The following is a 16,477-nucleotide window of genomic DNA, read 5'->3' as shown; positions in this document are numbered from 1 at the left end:
GAAATACAAATCCTATCGAAAAGCTTGATTTATAAATTACTGTAATTTTTCATTAGCAAGAATAATCTTAACACCTGGCACTTACTGTCCCTTGCTCTTGTGCTGATTATTTTACATGCATTGTATCATTTATGGTTTTTGACAACCTTTGAGGGTTTTTCTTTCCAATATTATCCTTACTTTAGAGATGAGGAAACTGAGGATCAGAAAGATAGAGAGCCCTACTTAGAGCCAGAAGGGCAGGCTCAAATACGGCCTGGCCTGACTCAGAGGCCAGCAATTAATTGGCCACACCATGGAGCACCACTCCCCACCCGTTAATAAGATTCCACCCTCTGTGAAAACCCCGATTTTGAATTCTTTGATCTATTATGTATTTAGCTAAATGAGTGATAGAAAAGACATCTCTTCCCTTGTATCCTATTAACCCCCTAGTGCTGCAGTGAGAAATGATCCTAAATCTGAGATTTGCAGAGAGAGAGAAAGTTTGCTCTCTTGACCCTTGCTCTCCTTCCCCAAACCCAGAAGAGGATGAATGTGAGAACTCCACTTCCTTTCCTAACTTGACACGCAATTTACCTGATAAAGAGGGAAAGGAACAAGTTCTCCTGATGCGTACTGATTTACGAATAGCCCCTTTCTTTACCAAAAGGCTCTGAAGATGCTTGTAACAAAAGTCTTACACATGCTAAGAGTCAGAAGAGAGAAACCAAGAGATGGGACTATGGAAAAAGAAAGCAAATATGCAGGCCACGTGTGCCGACAGTTGGGGCCGTGACCACGTCCCCCATAACTTGCAGATCCAGTCCTGGTGGAAGGTCCCATGCCAGGAAGCCACACAGACCTTCACCTGTGCTTGAAATCGAGTCACCATTAAACTAAATTGCCACAAAGTCTTAGAAGCCTGAGAAAAATACTGCTAGAAAGGAAAACTATGGTCATAAAGTCGGTCATGAAGCGATAGGTATTATCTAAGAATAAAAAAGGATCTAAAAAGCCCAAGTATCATTATCAAATTTGACACGGTGGGCATGGGACAATAAATGTCCAGGTTTATGCTCCTATGACATCCATCCAACTGGTAATGGATACTTCGGAAACCTAACTGGTCCCTGGACCTGGAACCTTTTTTCTGCCTTTCCTTCCACAGAGCTAGCAATAATCATGGTCCACTTGCTGCAGGGAATAAAAACATCAAAATGTTTCAAATGCAGAGAATATTGTATATAGAAGTATACTTTCTTAGCTTGTTTCCTCGGACTTGGAAACTAGTACTAAAGCTCTCTCTGCTTTGATGAGGTTTTTACACACCAGATCAAATTAGTTGCAAAAACGTCCTATTTCCGCTAAAGGATGAATGAAGCCACAGAGCCCAGGACAGCTGCCCCTCCACACGGGGGTCGGATATTTCCATGAGAGGGGAAGGTGGTCTTCCCACTCCTCTGGGGCTCTCTGGTCTGGTGGGCTCTGCCGAGCTCCCACTTTCACCAATTCGGTGCCTGATTTGGAACTCTGACCACCCAGAGTCACCCTGAGGGGAAGGTGGGAACATGAAGAATTGTAGGACAGCTAGGGGCAGCCTCGGGCCCCATGAAGAAACTCTTTGGCCTCTGGAGTAGAACAGAGACAAAAAAAAAAACCCAAAAAACCCCATCATGGAGCACAGAAGGGACCATCAGTTAGTCAATCCTCATTTTTGTGCCCCTAGTACCCAGTACAGTGCAGGATACCAAGAAGGCTCTAAGTAGCTTTCTCTGTTTGAGAGACCTAAGCTACCAGCTGGCGGCTCAGAGGATGGCAGCTCAATATTCTCATCTAAAAAATGACAACTGGCTCCCTTTTATGTATCCAAGATTCTTGTAGGATTACACTGTGGTCCTTGTGTGTCTCAGAAGCTCTCTGACAAAATACTAAGCTCCATTCAAAGACAAGAATCACTGAACACGAATCCAGTGGCCAGTTTTCAGGGCAAAGCAATGGTGGCTCTGAAAGTGGCCCTATGGTTCTCCTCCCTGCCTGCTGCCCTGGCCCCTTTCCTTCCGCCGCCTTCTCTGAATCCCAGCCTCCTACCTTCAGCAACTCCAGTGTCTTCTCGGTCCTCACCTTGGGCACTCAAGCCCACTCTAATGGGGGTAACACCAACCGATCGATGCTGAGAAGTTCATTTCTCCCAGCCATGTGGCACCAGGCAGCCCCTCCCAGGCCAGGGTCCGGTGATGGGTGATGAGGAGCCTCAGAGTTCATGTTATTCCTTCCTCAGTCTGAGTTGAATAAAGCCCCAGGCAAAGGCCTACTGCCATTATTCCTGCTTAAAGGTTCTAGCCAGTGGCTCCTGATCTCACCAGCCTGCCGGCCCACTAGGGGCAAAGATTATCCGGATGGACTCCCATGGATGGTCTGTTCCATTTTCTAAAAGGTCAGGTCTGTATTCCTTAGAAACTGGAAGACCTATGAGTTCAGGTTCCACTTTTCATGGACTGAGAGACTATATCTCAACTTTATAGCTTCTCCTTTCTTACCAAACTCTAGGCGCAAGTTTCCCGGAATAACAGTCTGCATGAGGACACTCGGCACACAGCGGTGCTGGTGTTGAGCACTGTTACACTTTACCACCCTGAGGATGGGTCATGCGAGGTTGCCTGCAGTTTTTATTAACCACTGTGCAAAAGTAAAACTAGTTATGAGCTAATTTGGATGAGTCCAACAAATCTTACTGATCTTCATTCAAAACTGGCATTTTATTTCTCTGAGACAGCCTGAGGTAGCGGGAATTACTTGGCAGATTGGGTAGTAACCGAGTATTATTAAACAGGACTGTGTTTGTCTTCTCTTTTTCTTCACTTACGTGGAAGATGTCAACTCCTTTTATAGGATACTGATGCATGTCCCCTTGCCATGGAGGTAAGTACAAGGGAATGATTCCTCTAATGAGGTGATGACGAGCTCCAAGTGGCCCCACAAGCCAGACACGGCCCCAGACAACGGGTCTATTCTCTCATGTGGGAAAGAAGGCCTAATAAGTATTAGTTCTCTAAGACTAAATTCGAACACTGACATCATGATTTGTGCACAGGCCCTCCAAAATGGAATCAGTTCATATCTAATAATCCCAACTGCAACACTTGACTACTTAGGAGAATATTTTAAAACTAGTGCTTCTGGGCAGATTTACAAAAAGAGCTAACATTGGTTAGTACCAGTCAGTCCCTGGGAGCGTAACTAACATTGGTTTATGGATGTCTAGAGTCGCTGCTAACATCACTGTGGGAAGTTTCCAAGTTAAAACCAGTTCAGAGATGCTCAGAGCTCTAGAGCAGATCTCTGGTTCTGTTCTGCACACGGCCGGTGCTTGTCCCTGGGACCTATGGGCGGGCTGGGGAAGGGCACAGCACAGTGTGGTCTGAGGCCAGCGGGAGAGCTGCCTGGGAGGCTTGGGACACAGGTGTCTCAGCTCCACACTGGCGACCGGACCCTCCAAAGACAGGGGCCGGGAATCTACATTAAGAACAATTCCTTAGTGACTCTGCACACGGCAACGTTTGCGAACCGCTCCAAGGAAACGCAAAGCTGTCTCTGCTCTTCTTCTCAACTCCGTGAAATCGTCCCTCAAGGAAGAAGACACCCTGATACGAATCCAAGCGAGTCCTCAATAAACATTTGGTGAAGAACAAAATATACTGGGTAAGGACACTATCTCTCCCCCTTTCCTCAAGCTGCCAGGAATCTTGGCACCACATTTGAACTCAATTACAGAAATCCTGTAGGCCTCCATGGTTTCTATTTTTAATCTTTTTCCCCCTCTCACTCTCAAAGTTTTACTTGTGAGTCTCCCTGGTTCTCAGTTTTACCTTTTATTTGTTTGGTGCCGTTATTTTATTTTATGGTTTCTGTAGGCACTGTGAAATCCTCTAAGGCATTAAATAAAATGATGTAAAAATAAATAAACATACTTAGGTACAGATTTAATTCAAAGTGGCCATTATTTGCGTTCCCACTGGGTTCCTTCCCCTGCGAAGATCCCGCTGTAGAGAACGGTGCACACGCCTTTGCTCTCGCTTTCAGCAGGGAAGCTTTTCTCAGAGTTTTAGTAAAAGCACCAGCGTCTTACTTGTGTCCTTGGAGCTCGATGGCTGTGCCTTTCCTCCCGCCGATGTCCCACATGATAACTGAGTGATCGGAGCTGCCAGAGAACAACACTCGCTGGACGGGGTCCCAACAGAGAGCAGTCACCCCACCTGAGAAAACAGAGCAGGACATTCGTCACAAAGAGACAATATCGTTCACCAATAAATGTGAATGCAAAGGCCTTAGGATCTGGTGTGGATCTTTTGCTCAGAAAACAAACAAGTCCCTGAAGAGGGAAAAAAAGCCCAAAACGGACTCCCAGAATAAAAGTCCCGCCCTTTCAGCATTTTTTCCCCAAAAGTTAACGTACCATAAAATCAATTACTATAAAAACCAAAGAAGATGAAAAAGGCAATTAATTGACAGACAGGAGGCATAATTCGAAGAATGGAAAATATCACAGTACTTGGAAATATTAACCATACTTTCTTAACTTCTGTCTACCTCCCACCCGGACAATAACAGATGAGAAGTAAATGGAATTTTCACTAGCTTAGTTGGATTCTTTATTCTTGAGCACAGATATAATTAGACTACAACATCACAATTTGAAATTTGTTTTCTTTGAGAATTTAAATGTACAGATTCTGGGCACATCATGTACATCCTTAGGTATCGATTTCCTCAACTGTAAAATGGGAATAATGGCGAAACATCTGAACATCTGCATGCAACTACTACTATTACTAATGATAAAAGCAACCTAGCCATTTCCTACTTCATAGGTTGTGGTGATAATTACTTCTGGATCAATTATATAGGACTCCTCTGTAAACTGTAGCGTGCAGTACACATATGCTGGCTATTAGCATTACTCTACTGGTGTGGCAATGAAATATTATGACAGATCTTTCTCGGGCTGTCCCCTTATAAACAAACTTCCGCATGATGAGAACAATATTAAAACTTTTTCCATAGGAGATGCAGACAAAGCCCCAAACACTTAAGAATGTGAGAAATACCCATTTTTTTTTACATTACTGAAAAATACTGTATTCTGAAAAGAACAAAAAATAGCATCCTGTTTATTACAATCTGACGTTTTTCTTATTTAGATTATCAATTTGTTCTAACAAAGTGCTGCGCTCTAAAAGCTTTTAGGAAAGTTTCTTTCACGTAATCTTCTCAGAAGGGTTTTTTTTTTTCCTCCCCAAGATCAAAAGGGGGGAAAAAATCTCACTATTCTGGCTTCTGCTTAAGAGCCTCTCCCCATACCTGCGTCACATTCTGCTGGTGCGTATCCCTGCCCACAGAGGCACAAACATCACTCCGCGCCAGCGTACCTGCAGCACACCCCTGGCACTCCCATCTGCTCCCCCAGCACCACGTTACAGCTCGGAGCAGACAGGCCCTCGTGTTGTCTCTTGAATGAATGAAGGAGCAGATGAATGAAAATACATAAATCTTTTTTCATCCACAGTTCTTGTTACTTGAAATTCCTCCACCAGACTTGCTAACCCTTCAAAATTAAATATTGTTCCTCCTTTTATATAACTCCTCTTGGTTTCCTGCTGTTGAGCTCCATGCTTACAGCAGTCCCTCCTTGTCCATGGTTTTGCTTCCTGGGGTTTCAGGGGCCCCTGGACAAGTGTGGTCCGGAAGCAGATGATCCTTCTTCTGCGGGGCCCTCAGATGGTGAGCGGTAACCTAACACTACATCATAATGCCTACGTCATCAGCCTCACTTGATCTCATTGCATAGGCATTTGATCATCTCACATCGTCACAGGAAGAAGGGAGAGCCCAGTACAGTAAGATGTTTTGAGAGGTAGGCCACCTTCGCATAACTTTTATTACAGTATATGTAAACATGGCATATCTAGGTTCAGTAATATCTGTAGTTTCAGGCATCCACTGGGGGGCCTTGGAGCCTGTCCCCTGTATACTGGGGGGACTACACTGTACTTTTTTTTTTTAACCATCCTTCAGTATTTTCAGGATATTCCATCCTGCAAAACATGTTATTTATTGCCACATGGTACCCAAATGGCTTACTTTATTAAATATCTGTGGCAGACTTGGCTAACTGTCCACCTAAATCCGTATTTCTCCTTCCATATATGGAGTGCTCCCTGGAAAGCTGCTACCCTGCAGGGACCGCATTTATGGGGCCCTCTTGCATCTAGGGAGCATGTGACCAGTTCTCAGCAACTGAATCCAGAAAGTAACCTGCATTCCTTCCAGACCAGAGCAGTCCCCTTTTCACTTTCTCTTTGTACTTCCTCACTGAGATCTCCAAGACTGCACGGCATGGAGAAACTACATTCAAGAAGGAGCCAGAGTCCCTGAATCACCACATGGAAGAGAGTCGTAAGTCAAAAACACCCACGCTGAGTTGTTACATGAGTGAGAAATAAACACCTGCTACATGAAGCCACTAGAATGTTAGAAATTATTTGTTAGAGCAGTTAGCATTAGCTTTTTTTTTTTTTTTTAAAGTAGGCTTCAAACCTAGCACATGGCCCAATGTAAGGACTTGAACTAATGACCCTGAGATCAAGACCTGAGCTAAGATCAAGAGTCAGACGCTCAACCAACTGAGCTACCCGGTGCCCAGCATTAGGTATCAGAACGCTATATACTTACTGGGATATATAATAAAGCTGGCCCAAGAAGAAGGTGACAGTCACCGAAAGCTTCATAAATCAGGCGAGTAAAAAGAAGTTACTATATTTGGCTGTTAATTTTGATGCTTAATGTTTCAACAGAATTGGAGAGGACCTCAGCTGGGGAACCATTCCATCAGCCTCCAAAGCAATCCATTATAAATGCTGAATTGGTTTTTTCCAAAATATATCTAAAGTCTAAGCACTTCTTACCACCTTTAATATGACCATCCTTGCATGAGCCACTGTCAAAATTCTTTCCTAGAAAATTATAAAGCATGACACATATTTTGTTGGAAAGCCTATGGGGAAAAGGCAGTCTCTTACATCACTACTGAGAATGCAAACCGGTGTAATGGGGAAGGCCATAGCCAACAAACCATACCTGCACTTGGCTTTGAATCTCACTCTCAGGAATTTATCTTGAAGATATTGCCCCCTTCCCCACCAAGTAATACATAGATACATATGCACAAGGAGAATGCTCATATAAGACAGTGGGTGAATTAACTATGGTACACCCACACAGTATTATGCAGCCATGAGAAAGAATGAACAAGACCATTTAGGTGGATAGAAAGTGATTTCCAGGATACACTGTAAAGTGAAAAAGGCAAAGTGCAAAAGAATAGCTATACTGTGCTACCTTTTGTCTAAGAAAAAAGGGTAAATAAATGAACGAGATTTGTTAACGTTAGCAGATGCTTGGGCCCCGCAGTGGAGAAGGGATGAAGCAGAGTGGCACTTTTCTGAGTGTATTTTTTGTTTGGTTCTGGGTTTTGGGATCATATTGTTTCACAGAATCAAATGTAAGTAAACAAAATTAACAAGGCGTGTACTGGCAAGGGCAGGGTATGGACCCAAAAGGAAATAGAAACAAGTGAACCTAACTATATTACAAATGAATGATACAATAACCACACTAAAGGCGGGAGCGGGAGAGCTGACAAAAGTAACTTTGGAAACCGGTAATTTGACTACACAATGGAAGGAAAAATATAAGATTTGTACACAAATACAGTACTTTAGTTAGTAGTTTGTGTATGTGTTATAGGTTAGCAATAACCTGAACCTCTTCTTTCTGAAGCTATTCTGTATTTTAGGATTGAACAAGTAAATATATTGAGGATACTGAGAGCTGAGCTTTTTTCACTCATAACAGGAGTTACAGTTGGGGGGAGGTTAGAATAAACTCTTTGGTTGTCAGATTGGAATTGGAAGTATCAGTATGAAATCACAGAAATCCTTCCAGATGTGTGAGTGCACAAACGTTTTCTAGCTCTGTCTACTGAGGGCCCAAATGATCCCACCCCCCTGCCATTAACAGTGAGCACACACAACACCCAGATCTTGGCTTCTAGAAATATCCCCTCATACTACCTATTCTTCAAATAAAGAAACGAGGGCTGTCGGAATGTTAATTCTAGGGCTGAGGCAGGTAGTATACAAGATGAGCTAGGAATATCATGTGGTATCAAAAAGTAAGATGTGGTTATCAAAAAGTGAAGGGACAGGTCACAGAGCCCTTGTGAAAATAGTGTCCCAAAGGTCAAATCTAGGACAATGTGAGCAAGAAAATAAATCAATTGTAGTAAAGAATCCTCATGCATAGAAATAATTAAGAACTCGTGAGCCCACACCGGTATAAACAATTTAAAAAATAAATAAATGGGGAAGAAATGAAAGCCTTTCCTTATCATAAAATTCCAACCAAAAAGTGTGGAAGAGAAAATGACTAGAAAAAGCACAATCTGGCAAGAACCACAGTCATGACTGTTTCTCGTAAGTCATCAATGGATAGTAAAATTCCTGGGCAGAAATGTGATGAGAAGTAGTATTTACATAGTTTTGAAATATTTCCTCATAAAATACTTACAAATTACAAAGGGTGACTATGGTGGAGAAACGTGGCAGACACGACCTTAACCAAATGATCAAAGTTAACATCATCAGAAAGAGGACAAATCAACATCATGCGCCTCTTGATACGATCCACTGTGAAGGACATAACGTCACTTCCATTGTATTCTTGTAAAAAATGCGTGACCTGAATTTAACCACGAGGAAACATCAAATGGAAGGACATTCTACAAGGGAAGGACATTCTGACTAGAATGCCAAGAATGACCTCAAAAATGCCAAGGTCATGACAGAAAAAGGAAGACTGCAGAGCTGTTCTACCTTAAAGGAAGCTAAGGAGGCATTATAAGCAAACGTAACGTGCGGTCCTGATCGGGCTGTGAACCAGGAAAAGGCTATTAGTGGGATGTGGGTAAGGTCTGTAGATTAGGCGACGGTACTCTGTCAACATTAACTTCTTGATTTTGATATCTGTGCCATAGTTTTCAAAGATGTTAACATCTGGGGAATCTGGGTGAAGGAGGTACAGAACTCTCTACACTATTCTGCAACTTCTTTAAAGTCTGAAATGATTTCAAGATGAAAGGTTAAAATAAAATAAAATAAAAAAGCCCCAAACCGTAAGACTATGTGAACGGCCTCCTACACAGGTTCGCCGCTTCTACCCGTTCCTGTAGGCTGCTCTCCACGCAGCAGCTGAAGTGGTCACCGAAGAAACACAAAGCCGATGAGGACACCTGTTGTTCTAATCACTCCAATGGTTCCCCATCCCGTTCAGAGTAAAATGCAAAGTCCTCTCCACGGCCTTTCAAGACGCTTCGCCATCTAGCTTCTGCCCCCACTGCGAGGCCCCCCTACCTGCTCTGCGTTAGTCACGTGGGGCGCCCCTTCACCGTGCCGGGTTCACCCCCAAGTCCAGCCCTTTGCACTCTGCTGCCTCTGCCTGTGGTTCTCTTCCCCCAGATCAGCACGGGCGCACGCCTTCGCTTCGCAAAGATCCCTGGTCGGACGCCACCTCTTTAGAGAGACCTTCCTTGGCCACTCTTACCATTCTCCTCTTTATGGTTTTTTCTTCAGAACATGTACTTCTCGTCTACTGCCCCCACAGAATATAAGCTCTTGGAGGGCCATGGTTTTGGCTTGTTCGTCACAGTGTCTCCAGGATCTAGAATTCTGTTCAGCTTACAGGAAGCACTCAAATAAACACACAAGTGAGCAAATGATTGAATGAAGTAAGTACCTGAATGTTCTTTGCCTTGTTCCTAGAACGTGGAACAGGTGCGTAGCATCTCTGTTCCCAGCTGACCAATGTTGTTTGTGTGACAGCCTTGATCTATTCTACTCCTCAGACCTTTTAGGTCAGTGAATGCTCATCTCAAGGGGATGCTCTGGAGATGGTCTTACTTGACTGGTTAAGCCACTGGGATTAGGGGGACAGAAAAGAGAAAGATGACTGATGTATGTTTTCCTCTACTCAGTACGCATTTGTGTGTCCTCAGATTTCCTATGTTGTAACCTAATCCTCCATATTCTGAGGTGATTAAGTCAAAAGGGTGCAGCCCCCATGACTGGGATGGGTGCCCTTATGAAAGTGCTCCTCAGTCCCTTCTGTCACGTGAGCTTGTGAAAAAGTAGCCGTCTATAAACCAGGAAGTGGTCTCACTAGACATTCAATCTGCCAGTGTCTTGATCTTGGGCTTCACAGCCCCCAGAACTGTGACAAATAAATATCTGTTGTTTCTAACACACCCAGTCTATGATAGTCTGTTATGGCAGCCTGAAAAGACTAAGACAATACATTATGTGGGTAGGTTCTTTGAAGCATCATGTCAGATTTAAATAATGGTGAGCACCAGTAAAAAGAACAGTTAGAAAGGATTATTTGACATAATTAAAGACGTAATTGGGTGGGCTGTTCATCCAGTCAGAATAAACATGGAAATTCTCAAATAAGGCTCACCACATGCCAAGTGATGGGCCCCTCACAACCCCCCACCATGCAAAGCCACATCTCCAAGCACTGCACCATGAGAAGCAGGCCTTCTTTGCTGGTGGCTGTGGGATGAGGATGGTTTATGGCGACGAAATGGGAAGTTTAGATGTGGTTATTTTAAGTGCACAGGCTCTGGAGCCAGATCCTAGGTTCCACTCTTATTAGGTAAGTGACTTGGGGCAAATTATTTAATGTCTTTGTGCTCAGAAATCTCATCTGTACAACAGGATGACAATAATTTTGTTGAGATGAAATGAGTTAATATATACATAAACATACAGAATAGCGCCTAGCCCATGGGGAGCTCTGAGGAAATGGAAGCTATGATTATAGTGCAGGAGACCCTGTCTACACCATCCGTGACAGTGTCTGCTGCTCAGCCAGCCTTGTGGCAGTCATCAGCTTGTTCCCATACTATCCCGGCCATCAGGAGATCATTGATTCAAGTTTTAAAAACAAGACCAGTCTCTAGTTTTCCCACATTACATCAGGCTGTAAGGCGCCAGAGCTTGGAAGGGGAGTTCCTGGTAACACAGGGTCAGGAAGAGGAAAATTGATACCAGGTTCAAGAAAGTCAAAGCCAGGGTATATTCATCACCTTCCAGGGCTCAGAGTATCACACCACCCTTCAGAGAGTGGAAAAGATAGAAGAAAAAAGCTTTAAGACAGGAAGTAGGATGGGGCTGGGGAGAAAAACAAATAATTTTTGAGGTCCCTCCCAGGTCTAGGTACATGTCCTAACAATGGGGTCTCCTGGAGGTCGGCTTATAAATTGTAAACCACGGCACTCACTTCAAACCAATGCAACCAGAATCTACTGAGCATCTTCTACATGGCAGATACCACGCTGGGCTCTGAGGATATAATCAAATCGAGTAAGACTCAGACCCCACTAGACCAACACAAACACAGCATAAGATGACAGGATCAATTTTGAGAAGAAGGGCATGCATGCTTTGTTTGGTGAAACCATTCTCTCATACCAGACCTTTTATCACCCAAGTAACCTTCTCTCTCTTCAAGGTGCAGCTCAGGTCCACTTCTGCAGGAAGCCTTCCCCAGTGCTCTCGATCTAAGTGAGGTCCTTACCTCTGGGTGTGGCTTCTCTCCCTATACTCACCCACTGCACTGAACCTTGTCAGATTATATAAATCTGTCCCCACAGTAAATTCTAGGTTCTGTATCTTTGTATTCAAGCACAGTGCCCAGTGCCTGGTACACAGTAGGTGCTTAATAAATGTGTAAGCACCCAGCCAGTTGAACTGGATGGCAGAGGGGAATGAGAGACAATGAAGAAACCCAATAAGCCATCACTATAGAGGCGTCCCGCAGAGCTTTGAGGTGGGGGCAGTTGGGAAGGCAGGACACTAAGTCGCAGGGGGCACAGTACGGTGGAGAGGAGAGCCGCTGACCGAATGGCCTCTTCCTTCCCAGGCGAGTGTCCCTCAGCAGACAGCTTCCTGATGAACAGTCTTTCCTCCAGATGCTTTCAGCGGGGCAGAAAGGCAACCACCGTCAGCCAGCCTGCCTTCCAGAGCAGTGTACTCACCTCTGTGCAGTCCACACCCAGGGACTCCTCCTCACCCTCTACATCTAGGATGGGGTCCGAGGTCCAGGGGCCACAGCAATTATGGGTTTCCATATTCAAAAAGACAAACATCATTTCTTCCATTTCATCTGGCCTCCTTTCAGATTCCTCCATCTTCCCACTCCCCTCATCTCATGGTGTGCTTCTCCCTGCCTTTGACCTTCACAGTATGTGAATATATGAATTTATTCTCAAAAATAAAGTTTTTTTTGTCATTATAAACATAGATTTTAATGGTTGCCTAACACCCCAACACATGGATGTACCTTATTTCACTCACTGTTACGTGTTGCTCAACTTTTAACTATTTTAAATTTCGCTAAGCTGAAAATTTTTATTTGTAAAACTTTGTTCATGTTTCTATTTAGTTAGAAGAGATTCCCAAACATGAAACTGGATCAAAGAGTATCAACATTTTTAGAAACTTACTACATGTTACCAAAATGCACAGCGAACTAATTTCTAAGAGGCTTTTTACAACCTATCTCACAAAAGCTAGAGACTACGCGGTGTGTTGCGAAGTCAGGGTTGGAAACTGCCGGGTCTCTACCATTGCAATACGGCACTTCATCTGGAACGTTCCAGCACCCCCTGCAGGGTGAGGAAGGGGTGCAGCCTACCTGTGACACACAAGAGCCACCTAAGTGAGTTCCCAGCCGCAAGGCCTCTTGAAAAACATCTCTGACCTTTCAGTTACTGTATTTTGCATTTACTGCGGGCTGAAGTGATGTTTCTGCAAAGCTGAATGTGCTCCACCTCCAGGCTAAGCTTTCCTCCTGAGACCCACCACGGGACATCCAGCTGTCCCCTTGCCACCACGGCAGGGGCGTCCCTGTCACCAGAGTATCCCACACCCTTCAGTAAGAGTGGAAAAGACGGAAGGATGTTCAGCTCCAAGCACGGTGCTCTCTCCTCAAACTGCTCTAAACTCTAGTGCTCCTGGTTCGTCAGTGGCATCACTATCCACCCAAATGCTCCAGATGGGAACCTGGGAGCCACTCCCACCCTGAATGCTGAGCGTTGGACTCCTAATCTCCTAAAAAGATCTTGAATGCCTCCTCTTCTCCCCCCTCCCCCCCGCCCCAGTCCAAGCAAGTGGGACTCCAGTCGTAGCCTTCCTTCCAAATGGCTTCGGCACATCCATTCTCATTCCCACTCAGCCCACCGCCCACCGCTGCCACAGCGATTTGTGAAAATGGAAACCAGGCCACCACCCTGCTTCCTTCATCCCTGGTCTCCCACTGCCTGAGAACAATGTCCAAAGTTGTTAATATCGCCTGCAAATTCAATCTGTACTCTTCGCCCCTGGCTGTCCACACTGCCCATGGGACTCTGTAGTTGTTCGTGCTTTCCCTCCCTAGGCTTTGTATGTACTTCACACACCTAGAGTCTAGAATGGTCTCACCACCTGGGTGACAACTCTTTCTCCTTATGGTATCGTTTATTCATTTAAAAAATTTTTATTTTATTTATTCATTTTTTTTTATTTTTTATTTTTGAGAGAGAGTTTAAGTGAGCAAGGGGCAGAGAAAGAGAGAGAGGGAGGGGGGAGAGAGAGAGAGAAAGAGAGAGGGATATTGTGGGGCTCACCCAGGCCTCATGTTTTACTCAAAGTGGGGTTCAATCTTACCCAAGGTGGGCCTTAGATCATGAACTGGGAAATCATGACCTGAGCCAGAGTCAGATGCCTAATGACTGAGCCCAGGCGTATCCCTAAGGTATCCTCTAAACACGACTTCCTCAGAGGTCTCCCCTTAGCTCTCTGGATAGGGAGTCCCTTTTGTTATTTTCTCCCAAATTCCAGTGCTGTGAGCAGTACTGGGGCTTCACAGTACTTGCTGCACTCATAACATTTTGATGAACTACCTGAATTTACTGGTTTAGTGATTATGGTCCAGGACTGGAAATTGAATAGGCAAGCACTCTTTGTCTGACTCACCCCTACACCCCAGCACTCATCATGCAGAGAGCTAATGACTCGGCTGACTCGATGAAAATCTGTGTCTACTGGATGTGGAAATCTTCACTGTAAACAAAAATCAAGTTTTCAACTTAATGATCTGAACTTGCATGTTTGTACTGAACCATGCCTCTCCATGGTTTACTTATTTTCGTTAGACTTACACTGTTACTTTCAACCATTCCCCTAACAGTTAACAAATTTATTTATTCAATGTATTTAATTTTTTGTTAAATAGTGTGCGTTGGCAATTTATCTTCGGCCCCTCCTATTTCCAATATGTTCATCCTAACCATAATAATTCTTAGAGGGAGAAGAAAAAAATAAATTTATTGATACTATGAATTCCCAGTGGTTAAAATCTCATTTTCCCCCTCTGTGTTCAAGTTGGTGTATGACTTTTTGGTAGACATACATTCTAAGTTCTGCAGAAACAGCAAAGAACTATGATACTTGGCATTTAGTTCCAGAAATAAAACCAGCAGAGGGAGCAAAGGAACATAAAACTGGTTTCCTAGGTCCCCACGGATTAGTTAATGCTATGCTGGCCTCCGAGTGTGATGACTAGACCAGCTCCGTCACTAACCAGCATTTTTACATGACTTTCCGTACTAGAACACACGCTGACGGGTGAATGGCTATGGCTCTGTACACAAAGACCGTCTGCTTCTGAGTTTGGATCTGGACTGATAAGACTCCTGAGACCATTCTTTAATGGTCTGGCTTAATCCTAAGGTCTTTGTTTGGTGGTGAGGGAATGAGGAGATTAACTAATCCTTACAAAACTCCTTTTTCCAGAGTCGTGTCTGGCTGAGTTTGGGACTTCCCAGGCCCCAGAACGGGCCTACTGCAAGGGAAGAGCTCGACAATACGTTTGCATCATCATGGAATCTCTCAGACATTCTGCTCTGGCTACAAACGAATGAGACGTGCCTGACTGGCGATGGGTACGTCCTACTGTCTAGGGACAGTACCAATAAGTTGAATACGTGACCTGCTTCATTTGCCTTTCATGTTAGTTAGTGACTTTCCTGGGCCACATCCGGCCCTCAAAGATATTTCATAGTAAAGCCATATGAGAACGCTTTAAGTTCTTTGAGAAAGCTAAGGCACCATGCCAAGGGAGCATTTTATATTAGAGCTAACCCAGAAGACAGGAAACCCCTGAGCCACATCTGGCTCACCACACACCAGGAAGCAGCAGCTACTCACCCCTTTTCTGGCCTGGCGGCAGCAACGGAGAACTCCAAACACAAGCCATCAGCCGTTTGGAGAATAGCTGTGTACCAGAGAGCCAGGCTGCAAGCCACCTGTGCCGAAGCCAAGTCTCGGAGCCACCCAGTGTGGTCACCGGGCCTGCTGGGCTCACCACCTGAATGTCACCTCAGGCCCATTCACTCTTGGCTTTCCGGTTTCTCCTGCCACATTGTGAGGGACAGTTTCCTACGACTCTGCCGCCAGAAGAATCTTTTAAATTCTGACCAGGCTAAGGTCCTTGCTTAAAACTCTCTTATGGCTTCTCACTGCCGTCGGGCTAATGCCTCAGTGATCCGAACGGACTCTCGCTTCCGTTCTGGCTGCCTGCCCTCTCGTGCTCGGTGTGCCCGCCAGCCGGAGCTCTCGCAAATCTCCATGCCATGACTACGCTGGTTTTCTCTGCCTACAGTGTCCGTCTCAGTGCTTTTTCATGAACTCAACACTGATTCCTTCCCCAAAATATTAGGTCAAGCGGCACCTCAGGCCTTCCTGACAGACTCCCACTCCTGACCCAGCGAAGTGCCCATTCTGTGTTCTTGGACGTGCCCAGTGCCTGCTTCCCCCTGTCCCTGCCCCCAAGCACTGTAATCACTGTTTAGTGCCCGTCTCTCTCACTGTGTAAAAAACGTGAGGAAAGGACTGTACCTTTTATGTCTATGGCAGGGGGTAGTGGCTGAGATCTAGCAGGGACAGCACCGAGTGTAAAGAGACCAGGGTCCAGGGCAGAACTCACGAAAAAAGTCCACTAAGGAGACGAGAAAGACGAGTCAGAGAAGCAGAAGAAAACCGGGGAGAACGTGTCACACACACACAGCCAAAGGACGGCTGCTACAGGTAAGAAGGAACGGCCACAACGTAAAATGCCGCCGACAGGTTCAGTCGGTTTACAACATGGTTTACAACGTGTCCACTGGATTTAGCAACCAGCAGTGTTGCTGCCGGTGCCACCGGCCACCACGGGGACAGGGGTGTCAGGGGAGTGAGAGACGAGCCAAACGGCAGGTGGGTGGACGGCAAACGAGGGGTGAAGAATTTGAGCAGACGGAAAATGATATTCTTTTAAGAAACCCTGCTGTCTGCCACAACAG

At 44.9% G+C, this 16,477-nt stretch overlaps 1 protein-coding gene and 1 long non-coding RNA gene across 4 annotated transcripts in view; one reads left to right on the top strand and one right to left on the bottom strand.

Moving 5' to 3' along the window:
* The window catches only part of WDFY2 (WD repeat and FYVE domain containing 2), a 169,469-nt gene that overhangs the window by 16,256 nt on the left and 136,736 nt on the right, over positions 1-16,477 (bottom strand). For both annotated transcript variants that reach the window (XM_039236090.1, XM_039236091.1), the window contains exon 7: positions 4,109-4,235. In XM_039236090.1, the coding sequence (XP_039092021.1) occupies positions 4,109-4,235 (127 nt within the window). The remainder of the gene's footprint in view (positions 1-4,108; positions 4,236-16,477) is intronic.
* LOC120234295 lies at positions 5,848-15,218 on the top strand. 2 transcript variants are annotated; one of them, XR_005529050.1, is made up of 3 exons: positions 5,848-5,893; positions 6,357-6,435; positions 14,931-15,218. It is a non-coding gene; the product is annotated as an uncharacterized LOC120234295 (long non-coding RNA). The 2 variants fall into 2 exon arrangements; XR_005529049.1 differs by lacking the exon at positions 14,931-15,218 and adding an exon at positions 12,019-12,277.

This window comes from Hyaena hyaena, unplaced genomic scaffold (assembly GCF_003009895.1).
Source record: "Hyaena hyaena isolate Hyena2069 unplaced genomic scaffold, ASM300989v1 scaffold_106, whole genome shotgun sequence".
Classification (NCBI taxonomy): Eukaryota; Metazoa; Chordata; class Mammalia; order Carnivora; family Hyaenidae; genus Hyaena; species Hyaena hyaena.
This window is presented reverse-complemented; position numbering and strand designations above follow the sequence as displayed.